We start from the raw sequence: 18,106 nt of genomic DNA, 5'->3' as shown, positions 1-18,106 counted from the left end.
GCATTCACCCACCCAGAGTTCAGATAAGGTATGGATCCTGAAAGTCTGTATTGTTCTAAAAAGCCCAGTGACTTCCCATTTCTGCCCACCTTTCTCATTCCAATATATGTGTCAGTGGCAGAATAGCATTTGACTGCCAGGTATGACTTAGAGCAAGGCTCTAGGTCAGTGGTTCTCAACCTTCTGGCCCTTTAAATACAGTTCCTCATATTGTGTCCCAACCACAAAATTATTTTCGTTGCTGCTTCATAACTGTAATATTGCTACTGTTATGAATCGTAATGTAAATATCTGATATGCAGGATGGTCTTAGGCGACCCCTGTGAAAGGGTCGTTCGACTGCCAAAGGGGTCGTGACCCACAGGTTGAGAACCGCTGCTCTAGATCAAAAGGCAGGAGGCATTTGCTTAGCTCTTTTGACAGTGGAGTAACTTGAGGTAGAAATACTGAGAGAATTCTTACTGATGTGGGGATTTCTCAAGTATGAAGACGACAGAGGGGAAAGAAGGTGATAACAAGATGGGGTTGCAAGTAAAAGGGTTTAGCCAGTCTTTCCTGAAAAACTAAAGGGGGAGATTACTGTTTATACCTGGCCATTTTATAATTTGATGAAAAGCAGAGATGGCCCATTTTAAAAGCCTGCTTATTTTATGAAACTTTTTTGGTTGTTATTATTACCCATAAAGATGACCTATGAGTGGCTGTAGCTGTGCAGCTGCTAATTTCACATGGGTCTCTTAAAAACTTTTACCTCCCCTTCTGCCTTTGCTCTCTGAGAAGTATAATTATGGCTCAGCAGCAAATCTAGTTACTTCTCAGATCTATTGGGAAGTTAGCCGTAGTGCTATCTTCCTGTGCCTTGTCACTGAGCCAAAAGCAGGCGGTCTGGACTGCCACGAGCACTTGGTACCAGGTGCTGCGGCAGCAGGAAGGAGACTTCCTGAAGTGGAGAGTGGGGTCCTTTTCATCTCCTCACCCACAGCCCAGCTCTGCTTTGTTCAGTCTTGGGACTGCTTCCTCTCATGAGCTCTGTGTGTGTCTAGCCTCTGTCTTCCTTTTCCCCGGGCTATATACTTCTCAAAAAGAAAACTAGCCATTTTCACTGAGCGGGGCAATACCTACATTTTGGGGAATACATATTTAATGAGGTTTTAATGATTTTTACTGAAACTGTGAAATGAAGAATGGAGAGAAGTATGTTGAATAAAAGGAGATGTGGGCAAGGAGAGAATATTAGAAGTCTAGGGCTGCGGTGCACAGGAGGAAAGATAGCAAAATTGCAGGGAGTTTTTTTCTCCATTTTACCAAAAGGCTGGTTTCCAGATTCTTTAGTGCAGGCTCCTGTCTAGATGTTTTTAAGGGTCATTTATGTTCTCTTGCAGGACTTTCCACTATCCCCTAATTGTGCCTGTGCACTCACCTGCCCTCTGCCCCACCATCTTCTCAACTCCTCCCTTCCCCCATTAGCTTCCATTGCTCTGCCACCCCTGGGGAAGCTTTGTCTTCTTTCTACTGGGTCACACTCCTCTACCGTGATCTCCCCATGCTCCTCCTTGGGCCTGCGAGTGCTGGCTGAGTTGAGAGCCTATGAGCTGGCTGAGCAGAGGCTGGTGACATTCACATTGTCACCCCTCTAAGCTATGAAGTTAGTATGGGCTGAAGTAGCAGCGCAATAGGTCTGCTTAGAGCTGGGGGGGGGGGGTGCGGCAGAGGGTCTCCTCACCATGTTAGTACTCTTCTCTCCCCTGCAAATATTTCACCCTGAACCTGCTAAGAAACTAAACAGTCATTGTTTGTTAATGCCCTTGGCCACCTTCAGTGTCAAGGGACTGAATGGGCCTCTCACTGAGGAAGATCCTGACCCACTTTTGTACACACACTGCATGCAATCTGCAGAGGACTTGGGGGCTCAAGTTTTTTCTCCGGATAATTTCTGGGATTTGGCTGGCTCCTTGGTGAGCAGAGTTTCTCTGAGCACTAGCAATAGGAGGAGGAAAAGCAGTATCCCTAGGCTTTATGTAGAAGTAGCAAGCTTCACTCTAAATTTGTTGTCTCTACTGTCTGCTATTTATAAGGCTAGTGGAGTGATAGGTGGTAGTATCTCCTGCCCAGGAGAAATCCCAGCTCAGGCTGGTGAGAGACTGTGCAGAGCAGAGTATGTGAGTGAGCAGGACATCGCCTCTGCTTCTGGCCACCTTGTGGCTGACAGCGTTATCCACATGGGGCAAATGAAGTAAGCACCAAGAGAAGACGGGCTTTCAGGGTGTTCGTGGCTATGGTGATCATATTCTAGCACAAGCATCCCTGGAAGCAGGAGGGAAGGGTGAATTAAAAGCAAAATGCAAGCCTTGATTGAGCCACTCATGCTTCTGGGTACTAAGGATATGTCTTTACTACATTTGTATTTAAATAACAGTCTAAAGTTTAAAAGGACCCAAAACTGCCAGGTTCCTTATGTTCAGGTCAATGTGTAACTTACTTAAAACGTTTCCTTTGATTTTTTTTTTCTCCATCTTGTATTTTATAGCCAGGGCCTGAACCTTCTCGGCGATTTTTTGTCCACCAGTGGGAGCTTTCTCTTAATCTTCGCTCCTCCAGCCGCCCTGCCTCTCCTTCCTCTGACTCCCTCCGACAGGTAGCAGGCCTGGAAATTGGCAAAGCTGTGTTTCCTCTTAAGCCTCTACTCACTTAACCTACACAAATGCCACCTGGCACCAGGGATGATGCAGAGCTCTGAACTTTGCTTGTCTCCTGTAGGAATCCAGTGTGTGTGTGTGTGTCGCACATCAGTCTGTTTTACATTTGGGGTTTGTAAGCATAAACTAAGTTGAAGAGGCTACTAGCTTTCATTGCATCAAGTTCTATTGACATAAACCCACTTTCATTATATTTCAACTATACCAAAAAATTATAACTTTTTCAGCCATTAGCTTTTTTAACTCCAAATGTCTTTATATTAATATGTGTTACAAAATATGAACTACAGTGTAATTAAATCTTTTAAATGGAGTCGTGAATATGCAGTGTCCTGGGTGCCTCATGAATTGTGATCATTTAAGGAATGAACCCTGCTATGTCCTACAGTGGACCTGAAACAGCTATACTGTACAGTAGTTTACAGAGAACAGAGGGTCTCTTTGCCTTTTCTATTTGTTTCTTATTCTCGTGCCTGTAGCAGATCATGGAGTATATGTGTGGAAGCATGTGCATGTGTGGCAGAAATAGTATAAAGCCAGGGATTGCTATGTTGTCACTATTTCCTAAGAATAGGAAGAAGGAAACCATCTGTTTTTTATGCCAGAAACAAATAGAACTTCTCTTGGGGGGGATGCTTGTCAGTATTATCACATCACTGAGAACTAAATGTGACAAATGCCTTTGCAGGCCAGCAGCTCTAAACTGTCTTTGCTAATTATAGGATGTAATGACAGCGCTGGTTTCTGGTGCAAGAAAAGGGCTTGCTCAGTTTCCCAGCCTCAAATTTGACATCTGTCCCATGCCCTCACTTACCTGTTGCAAAATTAATGAAGCTGTTAAACAATCTGCTCAACTCTGCCTGGTGTCTGTCTGTTCCAGGCCTCAGCTCTCCTAAGGACTTTAATCTGAAGAAAGTTTAACTTAAGCCACTTGTTATTCTCAACCACTATAATGCTATAGCATTTAAGAGCAAATAGCAACAATTCTTGAAAAATCTCCTTAACTTAAATCAAAAAATATAACTCACTCCTCAGTTCTAGCTAAACCTTAGAGAATGTTTGCCCATTTTTACATAAAGTTAGTTTTCTCCTACGGTGCTTCTCTTGTTGGTTCCTGCTAGCCCAAGGCATGCCATTGCTCAGGCCAGTGATTCCCTCACACATGGCTTTGTGTTTGTCCATGCAAACCAATTTCTAACAAGAGTTATTGGCATCCCCAAGACAACTGCTCTGAGTTCTCTAAGTCATAATTAGAGTCGGGCTCCTCACACTTGGCAGGCAGAACCTATTCCACATAGTTTATGAGAGAAGTGTCACACATTAGGTGTCTTGGCCATCTCCACATGGAAGGGTAACCTGGGCATGGAGTCTCTAAAGGACTGCTAGCAAGACTTTGACCTCTTTCCCTGGGGACAGGCTTGAAGTTAGGTTTCCTAGCAGGAAGGTTTACAATGGAAATTTGTTAGTTTCTTCCTGTTACTTCTTCAACATTGTTAGGGAAAGGATTGAGTAGATTGGGTTTTTTATCTTGTTTCAACCTATAAAAAAAAATCCTGTGGAATAGAAACATATTCTGACTACCCAAGACTAAACTGAGCAACTTGTCTATATGCTACAGGTGTTAGCCTCCTACAGCTGTGTCTAAAATGCCCAACCCAGTCTGGAAGGCTTTGGCATTAGTGCTTGGGTGGAACACAAAATCAACAATGAGAATAGGCTGAGAAGGGGTCTTTCAGATAAAGCTCAGGAATATTTTAGGTATGTGACAGGGCTTATGAGTGAAGTATTAACAATAAGGAAGGAAGTTATCTATTAGCCAAGTAGAGAGTCAGCCTTTGCAAGAATGAGCTTTCTAAATGAGGAAATAACTTTGAAAGCCCTCCAGACCCTTGAATCATGCTGTCAACAGTCTGACATCTGGTGTTTGGATGGGCATCATTCAAGTTCTCTATATGTAATTTGAGTCACCAGGGTATAGGCCCTTCTTACTCTCTTCTGTATTTGCATCCATCCCAACTTCCCACCTCCCCATTCCACAGCACTGTATATTCCAAAAAGACATGAAAGACTATGTTCTTCCTTAATGAATTTAATTGCTCCTGCCTCTGCTGATTGCTCTATGTGGACATTGACACCTGTGTTTCTTACCACCATGTTTCCTTGACTGTACACTGTGTGGGCATGGTTTGCTGCTGCACCCTGTATTCACTTTATACCTTTCAAAGAGTTTTTTTCCTGTCTTCTTAATTTATTTATTTTTTTCCTTCTCATTTTCCTTCATTCTGGTCATTTTATAATCTCCAACCAATAGAAGTATATAAAGATGTACACGGGTGGAGTGAGCTCATTGGCTGAGCAGATAGCCAATCAGCTTCAAAGGAAAGAACAGCCCAAAACCCTTCTAGACAAGAAGGAACTGGTAAGATATATACTAAGGACACTGTCTCTAGATATAAGACAGCTGTGGTAAACAAACCTGCTTCATTCTAAGTAGTATAGTAACACATTGTATGTGCCAAATGGTAATTTTTTTTGAGGTTGTCTGAATTTTGTAGCTGAATTCCTAGGATTGTGATAGTTGTTTTAATTAAAATGTTGTGTGGGAAAGCATACTTAATATCTCTAAAAGTGATTGCTCTAGAGTCCAGCGTACCCACATCCATGTAGAACTACATGAACACTTAATATATATTTTTATGTTACCTTCAAAAACAGTTGTGTCAAAATAACTTGGTTTGATTTTTATAAAATTCTGTAAAACAGACTCATGTTTCCTCTTGGCTTGAATCACATGGATTCAGAATCCACTGGAGCTGCGTGCTATGTGGGACACATGTGACAGCCACTGTAGTAATGCAGCTGCTCTTTTGGAGAGCCAGGAGCAAAGTGAGCATCTTAGTCAGACTCAGAAGAAAATCCCTTAGTGAGGGTTGGTTTCAACTACAGAAAGGGTCATGCACCTCCTGGAGGTGAGCCCGAGAGACATTGCCCTGACATGTGTGCCCCACACCCCTTTATAGGGCTCAGTAAAGAAGGAGTTTCCACAGAACTTGGGAGGCAGCGACACGTGCTATTTTTGCCAGAAGCGGGTCTACGTGATGGAGAGACTGAGTGCCGAGGGCAAGTTCTTCCATCGGAGCTGCTTCAAATGTGACTACTGTGCCACCACACTGCGCCTCTCAGCCTATGCCTATGACATCGAAGATGGTGAGTCTGTTTTACTTGAGGCCATACTTAGAAACTGAACTTAGGGCCCTTTTTTTCCATTTGAGCAGATCTTAGGGCCTCTTACCATGCTCTTATGTATACACTAGAGGCCCAGTGCACGAAATTCGTGCATGGGGTGGAGGGGGGCGTCCCTCAGCCCAGCCTACACCCTCTCCAATCCGGGATCCCTTGGGGAATGTCCGACTGCCTCTCACAATCCAGGACCACCGGCTCCTAACCGCTCACCTGCCTGCCTGCCTGCCTGATCGCCCCTAACCCCTCTGCCTGCCTGCCTGATCGCCCCTAACCACCTCTGCCTGCCTGCCTGATCACCCCTAACTCCTCCCCTACTGGCCTAATCGCCCCTAACTGCTCCCCGCTGGCCTGATCACCCCTAACTGCTCTGCCCCCCCCCACACCCGGGGCCCAGGGATTCCTTCGTCCAGCTGGTCACAAGCACCCAGGACCTGGGCTTCCCCTCCCTTCTGGCCAAGCCGTAGGCCACCCGGGACCCCGGGCCAGCTTCGCCAGGGCCAGCCACAGCTGCAGGAGACCGTGGGCAGGTGGCTTCTCCTGGGCTGCATCCACAGGTGCTGGTGCCCAGGACCTCGGGGCAGGCAGCTTGTCCCTCTCCCGGGCCGCAGGCGCAGCCATTGGCACCCAGGACCACAGGGCAGGCGGCTTGTTTCTCTCTCGGGCTACAGGTGCAGACGCAGCTGCTGGTGCTCAGGACCACAGGGCAGGCAGCTTGTCCCTATCCCAGGCCACAGGCGCTGGTGCCCGGGACTGCGGGACGTGCGGCTTGTCCCTCTCCCGGGCCGCAGGCACAGGTGCAGCCACTGGCACCTGGGACCACGGGGCGGGCAGCTTGTCCCTCTCCCAGGCCACAGGCACAGGTGCAGCCACTGGCACCTGGGGACCACAGGGCGGGCAGCTTGTCCCTCTCCCGGGCCACAGGCACAGGTGCAGCCACTGGCACCCAGGACCACGGAGCGGGAGGCTTGTCCCTCTCCCAGGCCACAGCCATAGACTCAGTCACTGGCGCTCGGGACCATGGGGCGGGTAACTTGTTCCTCTCCCGGGCCGCAGGCGCAGGCACAGCCACTGGCGCCCGGGCGGGGCGGGCGGCTTGTCCCTCTCCCGGGTTGCAGCCTGGCTGGTCCCCATTCCTCTCTCTCGAGCTCATTTGTGCCTGGCTGGTCCCCCTTCCTCTCTCCCCAGTGTTGAATGTCTGAGCCGTTAAGGCATGACGGCATGAGGGAGTGGTAACCATTTGCATATTAGCTCTTTATTATATAGGATTTTATCATTCTGCCTCTCCTACCCCTTCCCATCCGTCTCCCTCTAGTCTTTGTTTTTTTTCCTCTAAAACTCTTATAAATAGTTCCCCAAAGTCATCAGGCTGTATCATAGCATTACTATGATGATGGTAATGAAAATGGCATGCACTTACTTAAATCACTTTCCCGGCTTCACAGACACTTGCTTTCTTACCTCATGGTGGGATCCTAAGATATAAGGGACATGATGTGGATAAGTCTTTTTTGTCTTTACTTTAGAGAAGGGGAATCACAGGCCTATAAAAGTCCCATTTCTTGCCTAAGGTCAATGACAAGTTGAAACCAGATCCCTTGCCCCTGCGTTCTCAGACTTTTGCCTCCTGAAGATGACAGAATTGTGCCCACTGTTCCCACCTCTCTGTAGCCTAGCACAGTGGTTGGCAAACTCATTAGTCAGCTGAGCCAAATATCAACAGTGCAACAATTGAAATTTCTTTTGAGAGCCAAATTTTTTAAACTTAAACTATATAGGTAGGTACATTGTTATTAACTTAATCAGGGTACTCCTAAGTTGGCCTTTGCTAAAAATGTCCTCAATCTGATTGAGGTACATTCACTGAGGTCGACCCCTTCCAACTCTCCCATCCACACTCGTCTTATATACTTCTTTCATCTATCTCCTTTCGTTCATCCTCTCTATATGACCATCTCAACATACCTTTCTCAATCCTCGACACTACATCTTCTTTCACTCCACAATGTTTCCTAAAATTAACTTAATAAACTTTACTTAAAGTTTTAAGTCTTAGTTAAACTATAGGTACGTTGAATAAAACCTGATATCATACTTAATAATTATATTATTTATTGATAAAATTAAATTCCTTACAAGTTACCTTACAATATCCATAAAATTAAATCATGACAATGGCTGACAAACACTAATGTGAACAATGGCCTTGCATCTCCTTGAAAAGTTTGGGTAAGTCAGGTTTGTATGTTGTTTTTAATTTTAGGCACGATTCCAGGTTCTCATCAATAAGACGACTTCTCAATTTACTTTTGATAAGGTTCATGCATGAAAATGATTGTTCGCATAAATATGTAGACCCGAATAAGGAAAGAACAGAAAACGCTAGTTTTTTCAGTTGATTATATGAATCAGGAATACTATTCCAGGTGTTAAAAATCAGCATATCTTCCTTCTCCAGGTCTTTCAAAGCAGACCACTTGTGCTGTGAACTAAGTTCACATTTGTTTTTCTCCAATATTTCTATATCAGCACAAAGACGTTCAAATTTCGAGCTCCACAGTTCTTTGTTTTTTAAATCCAGCAATTGCATTTCAAAGTTGCCAATGTCAATATTAAAGGGAGAAAAATTTAATTCTGTTACAGTAGCATTAAGAGGTTTTTTAACAAAGGCTAATGTCGCTTTGCTGTTTCTGAGTTCCTAAAACCTGTTGAGAAAAGCTTCCCTCATATTTAAAAGTGTTGTTTTGAAATAGCAAATGTCAATATCAATTATTTTCTTGGCGATTTTTCAACAGGCTTGGAAAGTGAATCAAAGTTTCTCTTTCAAAATCTTGAGCAAAAAGAGATAATTTGTTTTCGAATGAAATAACTTATTCTAACATCGAAAAAATTGTCTTTCCTTTCCCCTGTAGTTTACGATTAAGCTGATTTAGATGAGACGTAACGTCTACCATGAAATAAAATTTTTGTATCCACTGATCGTTCGTTAGTTCTGGATAGTGAACACCCTTCTCAAGGAGAAATGCTTTAATTTCTGTTAATAAGGAAGCGAAACGTTTCATCTTGATAACCAACGTACCTTGTTATGTAGTAGAAGATCTGCGTACTCACTCTTCATTTCAACTAAAAATTCTTTAAATTGGCGATGATTAAGAGCTTTAGCTATAATGGAGTTGATAATCTTAATCACCAATTCCATCACTTTGCAAATTTCTTCTGGAAATGTTTGCACACAAAGCCCTTCTTGATAAATGATGCAATGGTAAGTAAGTATCTCGTGATTAGTTTTTTCTTTCAAAATAGCAACAAACCCGTTTCTTATGCCGGTCATACTTTTCACCCTGTCTGTTGAAATTGAGACAATTTTATCGAGTGGAATATGATGTTTTTCAATGCACTCAATTACAGCATTTGCTGACTTTGCCTGTGACCCAATATATGGTCTATCTTTGAAAATGACCCATGTGCACTTGAGAAGAATGTATATTCTGTGGCTTTGGGGTGAAATGTTCTGAATATGTCAATTCCATCCGATCTAGTGAGTCATTTAGGATTGATGTTTCTTTGCTGATTTTTTGTTTAGAGGATTTGTCCAATGGTGATAGTGGGGTATTAAGTCCCCTACTATGATTGTATTGCTGTCAATCTCTCCCTTGATCTCCTCCAGAAGTTTTTTTTATGTATTTGGGTGCTCCTATATTGGGTGCGTATATGTTTACCAGAGTTATTTCTTCTTGTTGGATTGATCCCTTTAGTATTATGAAGTGGCCTTCCTTATCTCTTTTTATTTCTTTCACTTTGAGATCTAATTTGTCAGATATAAGTATTGCTACCCCAACTTTCTTTTCATTTCCATTCACCTGAAAAACCTTTTTCCATCCCTTCACCATCAGTCTGTGTGCGTCTTTTTTTCTGAGGTAGGTTTCCTGTAGACAGAAGATATATGGGTCATGTTTTCTTTTTTTTTTCTTTTTCCTTATGTCTTTTGATTGGGGCATTTAATCCATTTATATTTAAAGTTATTATTGATAGATAATTGTTAGTCGCCATTTTTATTCTTTACCCCTGTGTTCCTTCTTTGTTTCCTATTTTTTCTTTTTACAGCAGACCCTTTAGCATTTCTTGCATTGCTGGTTTGGTGGTAATAAACTCCCGTAGTCCTTTTTGTCTGTGAAGCTCCTGATTTCACCCTCAATTTTGATTGATAACCTTGCTGGGTACAGTGTTCTTGGATTCAGACCCTTCCTTTGCATGACTTTGTATATTTCATTCTATTCCCTTCTTGCCTGATGTGTTTCTGTTGAGAAATCAGTCGCTAGTCTGATGGGGGATCCTCTGTAGGTAACTTTCTGTCTCTCTCTGGCCGCTTTTAAGATTCTTGCTTTGTCGTTGGTGTTTGGCAATTAAATTATAATGTGCCTTGGCGTTGGTCTTTTGGGGTTCATTTTGTTTGGGACTCTGTGAGCTTCTTGGATTTGTGTGAGTTTTTTCTTCCCTATATCAGGGAAGTTTTCTGTCGTTATTTTTTCAAACAGGTTTTCTATTCCTTGCTCAGTTTCCTCTCCTTCTAGCACCCCTATTATGCAGATGTTGTTTCATTTCGTGTTGTCCCAAAGTTCTCTTAGGCTCTCCTCCTGCTTTTTAATTTTTTTTCCTAGAAGCTGCTCTGCTTGGGTATTTTTTCCTAGCTTGTCTTCTAGCTCACTGATGCGGTCCTCTGCTTCTTCTAGTCTACTGTTGATGTTTTCTTTTGAGTTCTTTATAGCAGTGATGTCATTTTTTATTTCTTCTTGGTTCTTCTTCATTTCCTCTTGGTTCTTACACATATTGTTGAATTTGTCTTCCATTCTTTTCAGCCACCTTATGACCATTTCTCTGAATTCTTTCTCTGACAGGTTGCTTGCCTCCATTGCCTCCATTTCGTTTACTTCCTTTTCTGGTGATGCCTGTTTTTCTTTCATATGCGGGCTGTTTCTTTGTCTCCCCATGATCTCACTTCTCCAGGTGTTTGGTTATGTAGTTCTCTCTCTGCTGCGTTGATTTAAAGGCACAAAATACAACACAACAAGGCACAACGCACAAGGCAATGAACACAAATGTATTCACGATACTACTAACCCCAAATAAAGGTGACCACCAGAGAAAAGAGAATTAGTGGGTAAGGAAGAAAGAAGAATAGAAAAAGAAAAAACAGAAAAAGAAAAAAAAGAGTGCAAAAATGAAATTGGGAAAAGGAAAAGAAAAGTAAGAGAGAAAAGAAAGAAAATGAAATAGAAGAGGGGAAGAAACTATTTATATGGGGAGAAAACTCCAATAGAACAGCCACTAATCCCAACAAATTCCAGCAACAGATACCTAGAGATGATTGCAAACTACAAACAACTAATATCACGTGAGGCGAGGGAAAACAGAGGCAAAAAATAACCGGGGAAAAAAAACAAAAAGAAAAAGCGAAACAATCTCACAAACAAGCATTAAAAAAAAACACCAATATAATCAACAATCAAGCAAACAACAACAAAACAACAGCGAGAAAAAAAATTTTGAATAGTGAATAAAGAGAAGAGAGAGGTGTATATGTACTTAGAGCAGGGGATTGGAAATTAGATATATAAGTAGGGTGAAATTTTAACGGGGTAAAAAGAAGGAATAGGGAAAATCTAAAGCAGGAATAGGGTAAGAGAAACAGGACAACAGAAGGGGAAAAGTGAGGAAGAGAGTTTTGGCATAAAGGTAAAGTTGAGATCGAGTGAAATGATGCTAAAGGAAAGATGAAAATAGAATGTAGAACACTAATCCTAAAATAAAATAAAGAGAAAATAAAATGAACTTTAAAAAAAAGGTAAAATGGTAGTAGTAATAATACTGGTTAAAAATAAAAATGTAATTGAAAAGGTAAAATCAGGTGACGAAAAAAGAAAAAAAATTAGTTTCTTAAGTAAAAGGTGAAAAAAATAAAAATGTGCAGTACTGAAGGTCCTTCACTTCCTCTATTCTTCTGTTTGGCACATCTTAGTCCTGTCAGGTATTCAGGAGAGTGTTGAAGTTCCCTGCGATACACTGTTCCTCCGTATTGTAAACCACAGTCCTGATTTTAAAGCAGGCAGTATTTCTTTGTTTCCCAGTCTGCCTTTATTTGTGTTTACAGAAGAGTCAGTTCGTGGTTCAGCCCCTGGGTGGCAGTGTTTCTGGATTGACCTCCGAGGCTATAAGTCCTCTCACGCCAGTATTTAGTTTTTGTTTTCTCTATCGCACTTAATACTGGTTTAGGAGAGTTGACTGCCCTAGAGCTGGTTCCTTGGTCGTTACTCCATGCTCTGATTCCCAGGTTCCACAAAAACTACTTTCCCCTGCAGTCTCTGTGAGTGACCCCAACTGGGCAATCCTCTGTACTGGGTGTAATAACCAAAAGCAAAGATTTAAGGAGAAAACAAACAAACAAACAAAAACACAAAAAGAGCCAGAGTGCGCAATTCTCCCAAAGTCTCTTCTGCACGTCCTCTCTCCCCTGGCACTAAGCAGCCAGCACACTGGCAAAATCTGAGGCTGCCTTTTTGGCCCCAGTCCAGCTATGGGCTGATTTTTAGAGTTCCCTTCTGCCAGCAGCCCTGTGGGACCCCTTCCACACTCGCAGATCATGCTGGCCCCAACGGCCGAGGACTTTGTGGGGCGCAGACTTCCCCCGCGCGTGTTTCTCTCTCCAACCGGAATTACGAACCGCACCTTTATCTGGGCGAAATCTGACCTTTCCGTGAGGAGGAGTAGGGCTCGTCTGAGTCCAAGTATTCGCGCTGCTTGAGATCCAGTGTTCCTAGGTTCGTAGCTGGACCCTGGGTGCCGTGGTTGCAGGGTTTCTGGATGTATACGCTTCTGATATCAGCCACTCAAGATGGTGCGGTCTCCGCAGCTGAGCCAGCCGCTCCGGGAGAGATTTCAGCAGCAGTGGAGGCTGCCTGGTTAGGGGCTATACTCCAACAGTCTCCTGGAGTATAGCTATCGCTCACCCACAAATTTACACTCTCGGTACGTCCACACACTCTCCTTTCGTTCTCTCACTCTCGCACTGTCTTGCAGTCTGCCTTTCCTTCGGCAGCCATCTTCCCATCCCTCTCTGCTCTGATCTTTATTATCTCCTTCCTTCTGCTCACTTTGGGCTTTTCTTGTTACTCTCTTTCTAATTCTTTACATTGTAGAGTTAGATGATATGTTACCATTTTTTCTCGTTTTTTGGGGTAGACCTGTAGAGCTATAAACTTCCCTCTCAGGGTTGCTTTCATTGTGTCCCATAGATTTTGGATTGTTGTGTTTTCATTGTCATTCATTTCCAGGGTGTTTTTATTTTCTTCTTTGATCTCTGTGGTAACCCAGTCATTATTTAATAGCATGCTATTCAGCTTTGAAGTGTTTGGATTTTTTTTTATTGTTTTTATGGTATTTGATTTCTAATATTATGCCATTTGGTCTGAGAAGATGCTTGATATGATTTCAGTTTTCTTGAATTTGGAGAGACTTTGCCTGTGACCCAGTATGTCGTCTGTCTTTGAAAATGTCCCATGTGCACTTGAGAAGAATCTATGTTCCGTTGCTTTGGGTTGAAATGTACTGAAGATGTCAATTAAGTCCATCTGATCTAGTGCGTCATTTAGGATTGCTGTTTCTTCGCTGATTTTTTGTCTAGAGGATTTATCCAGTGATGTCAGTGGGGTATTAAAGACCCCTACTATGATTGTATTGTTGTCGATCTCTCCCTTGATATCTTTCAGGAGTTTTTTTATGTATTTGGGTGCTCCTGCATTGGGTGTATATATGTTTACCAGGGTTTTATCCTCTTGTTGTATCGATCCCTATAATATTATGAAGTGGCCTTCCTTATCTCTTGTTATGGCCTTCACTTTGAGGTCTATTTTGTCAGATAGTGTTGCTACCCCAGCTTTTTTTATATTTTTTTCATTTCCATTTGCCTGAAAGATATTTTTCCATCCCTTCACTTTCCGTTCATATGAGTCCCTTGTTCGGAGGTGGGTCTCTTGTAGACAGCATATATATGGGTCATGTTTTTTATCCATTCAGCCACTCGATGTCTTTTGATTGGAGAATTTAGTCTGTTTACATTTAAAGTTATTATTGGTAGGTACTTGTTTGTAGCCATTTTTATTTTTGTGGCTATGTTTTTTCTTCCCTTTTTATTCCTCCTTTTTACACCAGTCCCTTTAGCATTTCTTGCATTGCTGGCTTGGTAGTGATAAACCCCCTTAGAATTCTTTTTGTCTATGAAGCTCCTTATTTCCCCTTCAATTTTGAATGATAGCCTTGCTGGATAGAGTATTCTTGGATTCAGTCCCTTGCTTTGCATCACTTTGTAAATTTCCTGCCATTTTTTTCTGTCCTGATGTGTTTCTGTTGAGAAATCATTTGATAATCTAATGGCAGATCCCTTGTACGTAACTTTCTGTCTCTCTCTTGCAGCCTTTAAGATTCTCTCTTTGTCCTGAACGTTTGCCATCTTAATTACGATGTGTCTTGTTGTGAGTCTTTTCGGGTTTATCTTGTTTGGGACTCTCTGTGCTTGTGTGATTTTTTTTCTTCCCCACATCAGGGAAGTTTTCTAACATGATTTCTTTAATTAGATTTTCTTACCCTTGTTCCTCTTCCTATCATTGTGGCACCCCTATTATTCATATGTTGCTTTGTTTCATGTTGTCCCAAAGCTCCCATAGGCTCTCCTCCTGTCTCTTAATTTTTTTCTCCAATTGCAATTAAGTTTGGGTGTGTTTTGCTTCCCTTTTTTCTAATTCGCTAATTCGGTCCTCCACTTCTCCTGGTCTACTGTTGAAACGTTCCATGGTGTTTTTTATTGCAGCTATATCACTCTTTACTTCTTCTTGATTCTTACATAAGTTGTTGATTTTTTCATCCATCCGGTTTATGAACTGTATGACCCTTATTCTGAATTCTTTTTCTGACATATTGCATGCCTCCGTTTCACTTAGCTGCCTCCTTTTCTTTCCTCTGGGGGTTTCTTTGTCTCCCCATTTTTGCTCTCACTGAACGATCTAGGTGTCGAGTCATGCAGGGGCTGCTCCTTGGGCAGTGGCTGCTCCTTGGGCGGTGGTGGCAGTGGCTGCTCCTCTGGTCTGCGCTGCTCGCAGTAGTCATGGCTCTGGCTGGCAGGGACAGGCTGCTCACACATTTGCTGCTCTTTGGATGGGGGCGGGCTGCTCACGAGACTGCTGCTTCTCAGATGGGGGTGGGCTGCACACGCTGCTGCTCCTTGGATGTCTGCAGGGTGCTCACGTAGCTGCTGTTCCTCGGACAGGGGCAAGCTGCGCTGGGCTGCCACTCCTCAGACGTGGGCGGGCCGCTCGTGAGGCTGCTGCTCCTTGGACTGTGGCATATTGCTCACAGGTCTCCTGCTCCTTGGACGCGGGGGGTGGGGAGGGAGGTTCAGCTGCTCGTGTGGTTTCTGCTCCTGGGATGGGGACGGGCTGCTCGCGAGGCTGTTGCTCTGGTCATAACATTTGAGATCCATTCTCTTGACAACATTCAAGTATATATGATACAGTATTATTAGCTATAATCAGCATGCTGTACATTAGATCCCTAAATTTGTTAATCTCATAACTAGAACTTTGAACCCTTTGACCTATATCTCACCATATCCCTCATCCCTCAAGCCCTAGCAACCACCACTCTGCTCTGTTTCACTGTGTTTGTCTTTTTACATTACACATGTGATATCATATAGTATTTGTCTTTATCTGCCCTCAAGGTCCATCCATATTGCTGCAAACAATAGTGTTATGTCACTGAAGGAGGAACACACAAGGCCAGAATGCTGAGGGATTATGAATTTATTCTATCATCTGCACACCCAGTGGCTGAGACCCAGATGGCTCCATCAGCCCCAAAGACTGGGAGTCAGAGATTTTTAAAGGACTCTAGGCGGACTTTTTCTGGGCGGAGAATACTCTGTGCAGGTCCAGATTCTGGGAAAGTCCGGAGGGGAGAGATAATGGTCTAAGTAAGTGGAATGTCCATTGTGATGTGGCCTAAAGGTCAGTTCCCAAGGGGGAGGGTATCGATTCAGTTACTTGATCAGACCTAACATTCCAGCCTTTTTGTTTTATGGAATAGGGACGAAGGTCATATCTTCTGTATTTACTTCCTGCTGAGAGGGGACGTCGAGATCACAGGGGAATGGAATTTGATAGTAGTAGGCTGGACGAGGGGTCTCAGCAGTATGATTTCCCCAAGGGACTAGTTGGTGAAAGCTTGAAAACCTGTTGAGTGACTTGGGAGGTAAAAGCTGGTCCTGAGGCTGCCACAGTATCACCTGTCTGGTTTTGCTGCTTTTCTGGGCTTGGAGCTGAAATACAACTGAGGCTTAGATGTTATCTTTAAGGAGGAAAAGATCAGGGGGTCTTAGTTGCCTGACTAGTTATTTGCTAGGGGAGGATAGGTTATCCTGGGGGCGAGGTTCTTGTTTTCCCAGTTTTGCCCCTTGCTAGCATCCAGAGCTTTCTGGCCCAGTGAGTTTCTATGCCTGTACCTGGCCCATCATCCTTGCTCTGGGTGTCAAAGGGCCAATGAGGCCTGAGCACAAAAGGAGGTTTTGATGGTGTCTAGGGGTGATATTTCCTGAGTGCAAGTAGGGCTTGTAACCTGGTTGAGATGAACTATTTTATAAAATTTAATATTACTGGGGCAAAAGCTAGAAGTACAAGAATTATGATAAATGGTCTGGTGGAAGGAAAGAGACATTAGTTTGGAGGGCTGTAGTCTAATATACCAAAATGAGGTTTATCCTCAATCATTTACTCTTAAGTGTACTGGTTTAGGGAAGATAGGGTTTTCTAGATGGCTGCAAATTGCTTGGCATCTGGATTTTCTAGATGGTTGCAAACTACTGTTTTACTATCTCAGTTTCCCTATTCTGCTTGTAACCTTAATTTTCCAATTATAGCCAGCATTACTTAGATTAACACTTATGAACACTCTCACTTTCAAGAAACATAACTTTAACAAAGCACAAGACATTACATTAACAGTTCCAAATCTACTTTAGATTTTCTGTGACAAAAGCTAAAATCAGTTGAACTTAAAACTTATTGAGATATTTAGATATTTACCATTTAACCCAGCAATGCTCCAAAGCTTTTAAGTTGCCAAAGAAAACTTTGGGAAATTACATGTAGGCATATGAGGCTGGAGAAAAGGCTGAGGGGGTGGCGGGGGGGGGGGGGGGCAGGCCCTACAGCCTGTTGTAGGACTGCAGTTTCCAGGCCTCCAGCCACTTGGATTTAAAACTGCCACATTTTTCCTTAAAGATAACATGCTAAGGTTTGGGTGATAATGAGTTCAGCTTCTGATAGTAGCCAGACTGTTAAGCCTTTGCAGTTTTAGTAAAGAAACTATTCTTTGGGAGCGGGGAGGGTAAGAAGGCACTGAGGTGAGAGCAGTTTTTAGAGCATTAAAGAGGGTGATAATGCTGGCCTTGGAATCTAAAGGCTCAGTGGGGGGAGGGGGAGTACCCAGCGAGCCCGAGAAAGGAGAGTATTTCTTGTTTAGAGGCGGGGACAATCATGGAGGAGATAAGGTGTTTACAGTCTAAAGCAGCCGTGGGCAAACTACGGCCCACGGGCCGGATCCGGTCCTTTTGAAATGAATAAAACTAAAAAAAAAAAAGACCGTACCCTTTTATGTAATGATGTTTACTTTGAATTTATATTAGTTCACACAAACACTCCATCCATGCTTTTGTTCCGGCCCTCCGGTCCAGTTTAAGAACCCATTGTGGCCCTCGAGTCAAAAAGTTTGCCCACCCCTGGTCTAAAGAATGGTGCGACTTTGTGGGGTGAGAGAGAGACTGAGGTAGGCAACTGTGGTTTGGGACAACTGGGCTTTATGAGGGGATGCCCGGTAGCTCTGGTCGGGCATTGAGGTAGAACTAGAAAAGAGTGAATGGGTGTACTTAGTAAGATGCAGTGTAGAGGTGAGGTGGCTAATGTCTGTGAGACTAGTCTATCAACCCCCATAATAGAGACTGAGGAAGGGAAAAGGGTCACAGCGAATTTGGAGAGGGCAGAATAAGTAGCCCCAGTGTCAATTAAAAAGGAGATCGGCTTACCTGCCACACATCATTACCCGAGCTCTGTCCTGTCATGTATGTC

At 43.2% G+C, this 18,106-nt stretch overlaps 1 protein-coding gene across 1 annotated transcript in view; it reads left to right on the top strand.

Annotated features, from left to right (window-relative positions):
* MICAL3 (microtubule associated monooxygenase, calponin and LIM domain containing 3) overlaps positions 1–18,106 on the top strand; it is a 263,988-nt gene that overhangs the window by 135,598 nt on the left and 110,284 nt on the right. Inside the window, exon 13 of the mRNA XM_023751303.1 lies at positions 5,717–5,903. Within this exon, the coding sequence (XP_023607071.1) occupies positions 5,717–5,903 (187 nt within the window). The remainder of the gene's footprint in view (positions 1–5,716; positions 5,904–18,106) is intronic.

The sequence above is a fragment of the Myotis lucifugus genome, unplaced genomic scaffold (genome assembly GCF_000147115.1).
Source record: "Myotis lucifugus unplaced genomic scaffold, Myoluc2.0 scaffold_19, whole genome shotgun sequence".
NCBI lineage: Eukaryota > Metazoa > Chordata > Mammalia > Chiroptera > Vespertilionidae > Myotis > Myotis lucifugus.
The sequence above is the reverse complement of the archived record's forward strand: the minus strand, read 5'-3'. Positions and strand labels throughout refer to the sequence as shown.